Below are 11377 nucleotides of genomic sequence, written 5' to 3'. Positions count from 1 at the left end.
ACAATGTCCTTATATTGTGAGTAAACTTCCCGTGAAATTGGCGACTTTTCACAAGCAGGCTTTAATGTGCTGGGCTTTGCTGTATAAACACAACTTTTTACCTCATAAATGTTTTATATGGAATTATGGGTCGACATTACATAGAAACAAGATGTTATCTTACCATAATTGGTTCTTAAAAAACATTGTCCTTGTCAGCCAATTAGTTAGTATTAGTGGGAATCTTTTTTTATACGGAGAGAATTTATTGAAAGATACAACTTTGAAGTTTCAAGCAAGGAACATGACACTGTTATAAAAGCTATACCCAGTGGGATAAAATCTTTACTACAGAATCATGCATATTCTGGAACACCTATTGTAAGCAATGTCGAGGTGAATGGCATAGCTTTACTAGGTAAGCAATTCAACAATTGTTTATTAAGGGATATTTTCTACAGGAATTCTATTCCTTCTGCTATATTTGTTGGGCTTCATCATTTGATGTGAAATGGTGCAGTGTTTGGCTCACTGCACACATATTTAAAGTGACCAATAAAGTAAAGGAGATCTACTTTAAGATGATCCATAGATTCTACCCGTGTAATAGCTTGATTTCTAAATATATACCTGATGTTACCAGTGAATGCAGTTTTTGTGAACTAGAAACTGAATCTATTGAATACGTATTTTGTAATTGCTTACATAGTGAGGTGTTCTGGACTGAGGTGAAACTATATCTGGGCAACAAAAGTTTTACAACCATTGAAATATCTAAATTTGACATATTATTTTACAACACTGATTCCACAATTGAATGTTCATACACAAATCAAAATGCACCATTTTTATTATCTGATTTGGAAAACCATTTATAATCATTAAAATGTATGCAAAATAAAAAATTTAATCGCTACATGTCTGTATTTGATTTGGTCTGTATTTATCCCTCTGGCTGTTCTGTTTTTTTGTGTTTTGCATGTTACTGTTTAATAAAATTAAAAAAATAGTAGATTACCACTAGCTAACAGTGAATAAATCTGCTAGGTACTTAAACTAGCCAAAGGGCGCACATAGCGTGAACAATGGCAGCAGCAAACCCTAAACCACCAGTGTTCGGTCAATAATGACAAAGCCCCATATGGGATTATTTTGAGTACATTGATGAGAGAGACACAAGTAAATGTATTGTCGGGTTAGATGGTAGCCTGTGTGGTATAGAGTTCACCTGAACAGCATCCACAAAGAAGCATTCAAATAATTAGAGGAAAAACACTAAGTGAAACAGCCATCAGGTACCTCTTCCCGTGGACAACAGAACAGAAACCTGGAAACCTCAAATCAATGAGTATAGACAGTGCATTCGGAAAGTATTCAGACCCTTTGACTTTTTCCACATTTTCTTACGATACAGCCTTATTCTAAAATGGATTAAATAGTTTCCCCCCTCATCAATCTACACACAATACCCCACAATGACTAAGCAAAAACAGGTTTTTAGATTTTTTTTTGCAAGGGCTTACACAAATATGCTGTTTTTCATTTTTTATAAATTTGCAAAAAAATATAAAACCTGTCTTTGCTTTGTAATTATTGGGTATTGTGTGTAGATTGATGAGGAACATTTTAGAGTAAGGCTGTAATGTAAAATGTGAAAAAAGTCAAGGGGTCTGAATACTTTCCGAATGCATTGTATTTCTCTGTTGTGGTTTTTCCAAAAGCACTCCTAGAGAGTGAGCTGGGCACTACTATGCACATGATGCTGCTGCAATGATCCATTTTTGTATTCTATTTTCTCCATAGGAAGCAGACTTCCTATTCTCTCTGGAAGTGAAGGGACCATTAAGCAGAATCTTCATTTGGCGCAGAATCCTCATTTGGCAAAGACTAGCACAGTGGCTGTGTGTGCCAAGTCTTCTCTAACCGAAGAATTCATGCCTTTGTACCAGGCTAGGTGAGTTGAAGCTGCACTCCATAACATTTTCCACTAGGGGCACTCATGACTAAAACTGGATCAGGGATCCGCAGTTTGGGGTCCAGGTTGGAAACCATGCTAATTAGCAACTAAACTCCCAGACTAATTTTAAAGGAAGTTTGAGGGGGTCACGAGAAGAGGGAGTAACCTGAGGATTGATTGGCTGAAAACATTGGTATTTTCACATTTATCTTCAAAAGGCTAATAGTGTTGTCTAGTTCATTTGCTGATTAGTGGATTCTTACGGTAATCTTGTGAGCACCGATAAATACAGTGTATGCTTGTGTAAATACTTAAGAAAAATCTGTGGTAATTTGAATGGTTGTGAACATTTGTGGCTGCCCATCCTCATGACTCTGAGATCTGCATGTTTGCTGCTTGTACTGGCTGTTGAAATAGACAGCTGCCAACCTTTCTAAAATAAGACATTCTAGATATATTATTATTCTATACAAATTGTCAGCTTCTTCCATAATATGTCTGATTGAAAAATATGAATCTTCAATTGCTGTTCTCACACGTCTTATTTTGATAAGCTTCGTACTCCTACATCGGTCATGGCTTTTCAAAGTTTATACAGTAGAGGAGCATATTTGTGAAATATGTTTCTGTTTTCAAAATCAGCCAGTTGAATATTAACTGATTATTTGTATGGGATACACCACTCAAAATGCATTTCAGTTAAACATTCACAAACAGTCAATCTTTTCATCTGGATTTGTCACAATTGAATACATTTGTAATAAATGACAGTATGGTCTGGTGAAGAAGAGTAAACACATACCATTTAAATGTTTATTTTTTAAGTACAAAATGTGGTATGAGAGAACTAGTTCCATAACTACAAAATACTCAACCAAGTTTAGAACTTGAAAAACACGTGAGTTTCTAATGCTAAACATCAGATAAACATGATGCTGCTTTGGTTTAAGCGTTACAACAGGCTTCAATAAAGTATATAAATGCCTACTAGACATGTTGCAGTGATGACCAAAAGAAACTAAATTCAGAGCGATTTAAATCTAATAACACCTGCCTTTCCTTGTGTGAACTAACCCTTTAATTCAATACAGAGTACAAAATGGAATGGTGATGGTCTGGTAAATAGATTCCTTTATCATTTTAACCCACCAATCTATTCAAAATGTCACTGAGGTATTTCATCCACAACAGGTGAGGGGAAACTGAATGTCCCTCCACAATGTTCCTGACAAATTAAACCTTAATAGTACATCACACAGAATAATTCAAAGTAGGAATGAGAGTTACTTTTTCTGGCTTTCACACAGAGTTCATAACAGTAAATCCATTTCTATTAGCCCTGATTTCTGGAGGCCAGGGTCATGACTTTGAGGCCAGTTAGGACAGACAATTACATATTGTTACAGCTTGTCCCTTTAAAAATGGTCTTTGCAGAAGTAGGAAGAATATTGAGAAAATGAACAAATTCCAATTTACAATCCTCAAAACACTGGTTCTGTAGAGAAAATACCAGACAAACATTTATAAAAAAATGTTTTTAGAGGATGCAATGATTTGAGGATATTTTGTTGAATTTATATATATATATAAAATACTTAATTACAACATTCCAAGGCATGAACTGTAAAATACAGTCCTAGGCAGGTTTTCAATCACATTCCACCAAGACCAAAATGCCCTAAACACCAACTTCCAGTCAAGAACCAAAAATATATTATCTATGGAAAGGTTATACGATGCAACTACCTCACAATTGTTAGAAACTGACTACTAGTAATGGCATTTCCTTACTTAAGTACCACATTGTCCACTTGGAGTCTGGCTGGGTGAGCTACTTGTGCACAGTACAACATCCACAGTACAACTCATACAGTAGCTAACCGTTCCTGCATGGCATGGGAGACAGTCCAGAGTCAAAGCTCTAAAATTCAATAGTGCTGTCAATATCCTGTGGACCATCATCTTCTATGGGACAGAGACAAAACCGTCATCCATCCGCCACCACCCTGGAACGCACCTGCAACAGCAGTAGGCTTGAGCATGGTCGGAGTTGAGGACAGAGATTATTGCAGAAAAAGACAGTGTGTAGCGACTCCAGAGAGGGGCTACGAGTCTCTCAGCACACTGATCTGGGCAAAGATCTTGAGCGCGGGCCCCAGTTTAATGTTCATTGTGCCCATAAGGTGGTCCTCTTTAAGCAGCAGCAAGGACTGGCCGTCGATCTCCTGGGAGCGGAACTCCTCGGCTATCGCCAGGCAACCTGGGAACAAATCAAACAGACACTGCATTGCTAGGAAAGAGCTTGGAAGCAAGCATTTCACTGTACTGTTTTACACCTGCTGTATCATGTACAAAATAAACATTAACTTCAACCTCTAAATAAAGTTTGATTTCATTTGGATTTGAACTAAGTTTGCTGGCTGAAGTAGGTGTTTTACTACAGGGCTAAAACAAAAGCCTGCACATCTCCAATACCCTGTATGGGGCTGCTACTCCACCATTTTGGCTGATATTAAGCATCTGTTGGGGTATGTGGAAAATGTGGCAATGCCAACCTGGCAGGGAGCAGATGAACCCGTAGACGTCCTCCACGTTCCACTTGGCTGGATCGCTGGGCAGGAAGTGCTTTGTGAGGTTTTGTCCACAGCCTTCCATGTGCTCGGGCCCTCTGTCCACCTGGGGCCTGTGAGCACCGAAGCTGGCAGCAGACAGGGGGGGCGAAGGAGGACCCTCGTAGCTAGACATGTCCGAACACTGGCTGGACTCCCCGTGAGAGGGGTGGCTGGACGTCAACGATCCACCCCCAGTTTGTTGGCCAGTGGTGGGAGTCTGAAAGCACAGGAAGGGTTTAGCTTTTAAGTGATCATATAGGACAGGTCTGCTTCAACCTGCCTTGCAAAGAGGGCATCAATAGAAATACATTTTTAAAGTCATACTGAATTTATTCTCTATATATTTTAAACAGTGCCATTTCACCCGTTTTTTGGTTTCTGAACTTGAGTTCTGTTGGTTTCCATCCAACATTCTTTGCTTCTTCAGTTTCTCCATGGTGGTTTGTCGATTTGGAAAGAGGCCCATTCGCTTTGTACAGCCCACATTATACCTGCACAAAAATGAAATTGTGTGTGGGGGTGGAGAATAGACAATGTATCAACAAGTAGCTTGGGTAATCAAGTATGTCAGAAGCTGAGCAAGCCATTTAATTGTGGGTCTACATTTGTCAGAAACAAATTCTAGGCTAAAGTAAAGAACAAGCCATTTATTTGTTATTTCTGCACATATACATGTGTACTACTGCTATAATTACTACAGCAACAACTGCTGACAAACATGTTATTCAGAAAGCCTGAGTTGTATTATTTAGACCAGGGGTTCCTAAACTTTTCCACTCTAGGCCCCCCTTCCAATATTGGAAAAAATCCTGCTTCCACCCTGCACACACCATGTCTATTTCTATGGACACAAGTACTGTTCATGACAACTTGTTGATGTTGAGATTTGGAAGTTTGAAGGTTATTTAGTGCAATTCTACACATCGTCATGGGGTGCAAATATCTTCTTGCAATTCTATACATTTTGCCAAGTCTATAGTGTATTCATGTGATACTGTATTTGAGTGACAAAAAAAATGACAAAAAAACAGCTGGCATGGGCTAGTTGAGCTGGACATTTCTGATAAGTTAAATAGCTCTAACGTATACAATAACTAACATGACAAGAGGAAATGATGCACTAGCCAATTTCAAAATTGCACATTCTACTATTACAACTTTCAAGAGTAAGTTTAAAGCTGGACTAGGGGGCACGCCCCCTACAGTTTGTGAACCACTGCATTAGACCACACCTAAGGAAAATGTTTTACAATGGGAAAAGGAAATTGGTTCAAATAGTCCCTCCCCGTTGCAGTCTGTATCCTTCCATTTGGTGCCTAATGAATACACCTCAGATTTCAGTCCCAGCATGTTCTCTACCCAGGCCTTACCGTTTGGCACATACTGTGGAGCAGAACCTCTTGGATCTCTTGAAGTTGTAGGCAAAGTCCACTCTACCACATAGCTCACACGTCAGGGTGGGCTCCTCCTGCTGCTTCAGCTCTGCCCAGCAAAACAGATACACATCAACAAATGGGAACCAGGGATGCAGTGGTAAAAAATACAGTTGGTATAAACATTGAATCCCAGTTGACATGGCAGGCAGTGAGTGGCATGGTTACATGGCTCAGACATTTGGCTGATTTGACACAAATAAAAAAGGTATTCAAGACATTTGTACAGTATGTGCCAAATATCAAGGCACTTATCAAAGTGCCAATTTTTGCCAACAATGAGCCAATGAAATTCCAGCTGAAGTGAGATTATGAAGCCAGGTAGCCAATGACACAATGAGAAACTTGTAGTTCTGGTTTTAGAGTGGGCCAAGCAAGATGTCCTACTTGGGCTGCACAATAAGGGCAAAATCATTATTATAAAAAATGTAACCAAATATTGCAATTTGAATTGGACTTGCTGACGGGCCACCCCCAGGTGGTGAAGGTAGGAAACAACATCTCCACTTCACTGATGCTTAACACGGGGGCCCCACAATGATGCATGCTCAGCCTCCTCCTGTACTCCCTGTTCACCCATGACTGCGTGGCCAACTCAAACCTGAAGTTCAGACGACAACAGTAATAGGCCTGATTACCAACAATGACGAGAGCCTACAGGGGAGGTGAGGGCCGTGGCAGAGTGGTGTCAGGAAAATAACTTCTCCCTCAACAAAATTAAAAGTGTAGGAGAAAAAGTTCCGCAGCATACACGTCACTGAAAATCTGAAATGGTCCACACAGAGTGTGGTGAAGGCACAATAGTGCATATTCAACCTCAGGAGGCTGAGGAAATTTGTCTTGGCCCCCCGAAGACCCTCAAACTTCTACAGAAAGACAATTGAGAGCATCACCACCTGGTACAGCAACCGCACCGACCGCAAAGCTCTCCAGAGGGTGGTGCGGTCTGCCCAACGTATCCCCAGGGACACACTGCCTGCCCTTCAAGACACCTACAGCACCGATGTCACAGGATGGCCAAAAAGATCATCAAGGACATCAACCACCCGGGCCACGGCCTGTTCACCTGCTAACATCCAGAAGGCGAGGTCAGTACAAGTGCATCAAAGCTGGGACAGAGACTAAAAAAAACTGCTTCTCTCTCAAGGCCAGACTTAAATAGCCATCACTAGCCAGCTACCACCTGGTTACTCATCCCTGCACCTTAGAGGCTGCTGCCCTATATTCATGGAATCACTGTACACTTCAATAATGGAACACTAGTCACTTTAATAAATGTTTACATACTGCTTTACTCATCTCATATGTATATATTGTGTTCTATTCTACTGTATTTTAGTCAATACCTCTGACATTGCTCATCCTAATATTTATACATTTCTTAATTACTTTATTTTACTTTTAGATTGGTGTATTGTTAGATACTTTGTACTGTTGGAGCTAGGAAAACAAGCATTTCGCTACACCCACAATAACATCTGGTAAATATGTGTATGTGACCAATACTTGGGTGAACTAGAATCATAAAAATAGCCATTAACATTAAAACAAAAAGTAGAATCGATCTTGTTTGGTACAATCTGTTGACTGCACTTGACCTATAAGAACATCATGCAAATTTATAGTGTATCTAACAGCGAGGAAGAACTGCACTGCTTGAGTGACAGTGGGGAGGGCTTTATATGTGTGAGAAGCAGCCGCAAGAAGAGGGAGAGAGACGAAAAACGGAGTAAACAAAATATTGCATGCGATATGATCTCTTTCAATAGGGATATTGCACATGTCAGTATTGCAATTTTGATGTGAATTTGATTCATTGTGCAGCCCTATGTCCTCCAGGCTGGCCCTTTACCTTGGTGTGATAAGTCCTCCATCTCAGAGTCTGTGGTGCTGTTGGAGGAGGTCGTTTTCTCTGAGTCGGAAAGTGTTTGCTGTTTGTGTCTCTTCAGGTTCTCGATCAGCAACGACAACGGACGTTCCACCTGAAAGGACAGACACTTTAGACATGCTGCTTTACCCCCATAGTAAAATGCTGAACAGTACAGAATAGAGGGTTTAGTCAAATGTTGTCCACTAGAGGGAAGTGCACTCCTTCTCGTGGACAGGGCTAACAGTGTCCTTATGGTTCAGTTGAAAGCCCACCTTACATATTGTGTGTGTTTCTGAACAGCCATGTGCCCAGTGGGTGGAAAGCTTCTTCATTATCCTACTACTTACAGGGAAAGGCTCGGCTCCCTCCTGGATCACAAATCCCTCAATGACGTGGGTGAGGATCTGGGGTTTCACTATTGCCTGGGGCGGTTTGCTCTCGCCATTATGAGGGGTGCTGCCGGTCACCGTGGGCGCATTGTTCCCATTCCCCGAGGTCATGACTGGAAGCGAGCCTGCACCTGGTTGCGCATTCAGCCCCTCAGCGTCTCCCTTACCTGCTGGGAATAATAATATTCGAACGCGAGTAAATAAAATGATATATTGATATGTCAAATGACTGACATCATGCAAGAGTCGGTACTGATGTATACAAAAATAAAATAGTTCAAAGTGAATGACCACTCATGTCGTTGATTCATCTGTTAACATTTTATACAGTGGAGATTATTTTCAGCAGAATATCTGGACCACCTAGTAAATTGTTTGTTTACTTTTCTTCCCACTTAATTCTACACCTAGGCCAACAAAAAACAATTCGTTTTATTTCATACAATGAATGTGTACTGTAACAACTAAATGATATTACGCAATTTGATTATCCCAAATTCGTATTGTTAATCCATTATAACAAAAAGCAAAGGTTTCGTCGACATCTGCTTGAAAAGTAATTGTGACCACATTTTAACACTAACTTAAATTGAGAAACCTGCCACAAGAAATAACAAATATAGGGGATCTGATAACTGATTCAAACGCCCCGACAATGGTCAACACGGAGCGAAAGAACACCCTTTTGTTCCAATGCTCCAAACAACCTTCCCTTTCATATCCTCTCTGCCGAGGCAACATGAAGCAAACAAATCATGTGCTCAAAAATCTCAAATATTCCGTGGAAATACGCACCCGTTACATCAGTAGAAGTTACACAAGCAATGCAATCTTTCCAACGTTTTAACGTGCTTTCTTCTGTTTGTTCGGTCGCTATTACCACTGCAGCAAGCACACAGTACACACTTTAATCGCTTTGTATGCGGGAAGTGAATAGGAAATAAAGCGCCCCCACCATTGGCCCGTGCTATTTGGAATGTGATCCAATGGCGGCGAGTATCTCAAACGGACGTCCTCTCTGATTGGTTGGACTATTTTCACCTCCCACTCATTTCAAGTTTCATCTACCACATTATTTGAGAAATATAGTGGCAAAGCAGAAGTGAAAGTCTATGTAAAAAATAAGATGTTCCTTGATTAGAGACAAATCATTGGAATGGGAATTGTTGAAAGATGGATTTTCTCAACTTTTGAGCTATGGCCCTAGAGGTAGGGCCTCTAATGTTTTCATATCTTATCATTATATTTAAAAAACGACATAAATGGTAAAGACAATGTTCATTGTATGTCAGACAAGCAGACATGCTGGGCCTTGAGAATTAGTCCAAGGCACCACTGGTCTTGCTAGATCAAGGCTATAATATGGACCACCTAATGATTACACTTAGAGGAGGAGTGCCCTGATCACATGGTGGTCTAACTCAAAGTAGCCAAGTGGCACTGTTGGACACTTCAGTATACGCTGAGTAACAGCCTCCTGGTCTTTTGAAAGTACTGTATATCACAGGAGGTTGGTGGCAAGTTTTGGGAAGGACAGGCTTGTGGTAATGGCTGGGGCAGTATAGGTGAAATGGTATCCAATTCATCAAACATGGTTTCCATGTGTTTGATGCCATTCCATTCGCTCCGTTCCAGTCATTATTTTGAGCCATCCTCCCCTCAGAAGCCTCCACTGCTGTATATTATTCATGTTTGAATGTGGATGGGCCTTGCGCGTATACACCTGCCAGACATTACAAGTGCTCCTTTCTTCCCCCTAGCCCATGGGGAGAATGACAAAGCCCGGCCCCTCTCCCCTAATTATGGCTAAAGCTGTCGCGTTCCCCCAAGTGGCAGGGCAGAACAATGGACTCTGGGGCGTGACAGATTTAGTCTTCCGCTTGAGGGGAGTGCTGGAGTGGGGATGGTCATTGTGCCTGGGCTGCCTAGGCCTACAGACAGAGTGAGTCTGAGGGAGGGAGGGAGTGTGAACCCCTCTCTGCCATGTGGGTGGACCTTCACATTACTGTATCAAATTGAACAGCGTCAGGGCTTCTGGTCATCCATAAGTCCAATGACTTTGAGATGCAACCTTATGTGAAATATAAAATATACAGTAATATCTACCTCCAGTGTGTGTGGTGGGGCTGCTGGGGTCCGATGGGCATTACTCAGTAGTGATGACCTCAAGAGTACAAGGGGCTGTTGGCTGCTGTACGAGGGAAGTGAAACTGCTCTCCGTGACTACCTCAGATGTGGGCAGCTCCTTGCTGGCACTGTCCTGAACCAGCTGAGACTCCGGGGCAGAAGCTGTTGATCTGGAGGTTGACTGCAGCTAGCTTCCCTAGCTTAGTATTGGGCAGAGGGGCAGCCTGGGTCTGGCACATTTTGGGTAAGGATCTGGGAGCTGATAGTGGAGATATTGGCCTGCTGGCTGGGAACAGGAGCATAAACAGGGGGTTTGCACAGCACAGGGCTGGTGCTGGATAAACAGGGCCTGTAGCATCTGGGCTTGAGAGTGGCTGTGGATGGAGGATGTGTACAGCACTAGGGCCTGGCCCCTCAGAGGAAACTGCTGGGTCTGGTGATGCTAGAACAAACTGCTGCTGTTTATGCTGCTGCAGGATCTGGTGTGTCTGGATTTATGTGTACTCTGTAAAAACAACACAAATCAACATTAGTCTTTGCTTTAAACTAAGAAATGTCAGGTTTCTTTCACAAAACGAACAATAAACTACAAACAGTCCATGTACACAATTATAAGTTGAGCACATTGAGTTAGGATTTGGCCCCAAGTGTGTATGCCTATAAAGCCCCAGGTATATTGTATAATGGTTACCACAGCAATAACTTCCCAAACAGATAGACACCCCAGGAGATGTTTAGTCTTGGCTTTAGTCGGTGAAGCCTGGACCGAGGCTTCCGCTCATAGAAAGTGTTTATAAACCAAACAGTAGATGCCCTGAGGCCTAACACATTATCATGGTCTATGGAATTTAAAGATAACAAACATCTGGGGATAAAGATAAAGATTTAACTGCTTTTAATAAACTGATACTTCAGCTAGCAATATCCTTGTGTAGCCATCCAATGCATACTTCTAATCCTCGCATAGATTGCTGGGTAACGTAGTCTTCGTGTTATTAAGAAAAAACACA

General features: G+C 41.4%; 1 protein-coding gene across 2 annotated transcripts; it reads right to left on the bottom strand.

The window, feature by feature from the left end:
• Window positions 1-2737: 2737 nt before the first annotated feature.
• Window positions 2738-9158, bottom strand: LOC139367696 (polyhomeotic homolog 2a (Drosophila)). 2 transcript variants are annotated; one of them, XM_071105989.1, is made up of 7 exons: window positions 9036-9158; window positions 8199-8407; window positions 7834-7963; window positions 5919-6030; window positions 4913-5039; window positions 4492-4765; window positions 2738-4196 (listed from the first exon to the last, which is right to left on the bottom strand). In XM_071105989.1, the coding sequence occupies exons 2-7, from the start codon at window positions 8349-8351 to the stop codon at window positions 4042-4044; spliced, it is 951 nt and encodes a 316-aa protein (XP_070962090.1). In that variant the 5' UTR covers window positions 8352-8407; window positions 9036-9158; the 3' UTR covers window positions 2738-4041. The 2 variants fall into 2 exon arrangements, with proteins under 2 accessions (XP_070962090.1, XP_070962089.1); XM_071105988.1 differs by having other exon boundaries at window positions 8199-8410; window positions 9036-9146.
• Between the last annotated feature and the right edge of the window lie 2219 nt (window positions 9159-11377).

Source organism: Oncorhynchus clarkii, chromosome 16 (genome assembly GCF_045791955.1).
Source record: "Oncorhynchus clarkii lewisi isolate Uvic-CL-2024 chromosome 16, UVic_Ocla_1.0, whole genome shotgun sequence".
NCBI lineage: Eukaryota > Metazoa > Chordata > Actinopteri > Salmoniformes > Salmonidae > Oncorhynchus > Oncorhynchus clarkii.
The sequence above is the reverse complement of the archived record's forward strand: the minus strand, read 5'-3'. Positions and strand labels throughout refer to the sequence as shown.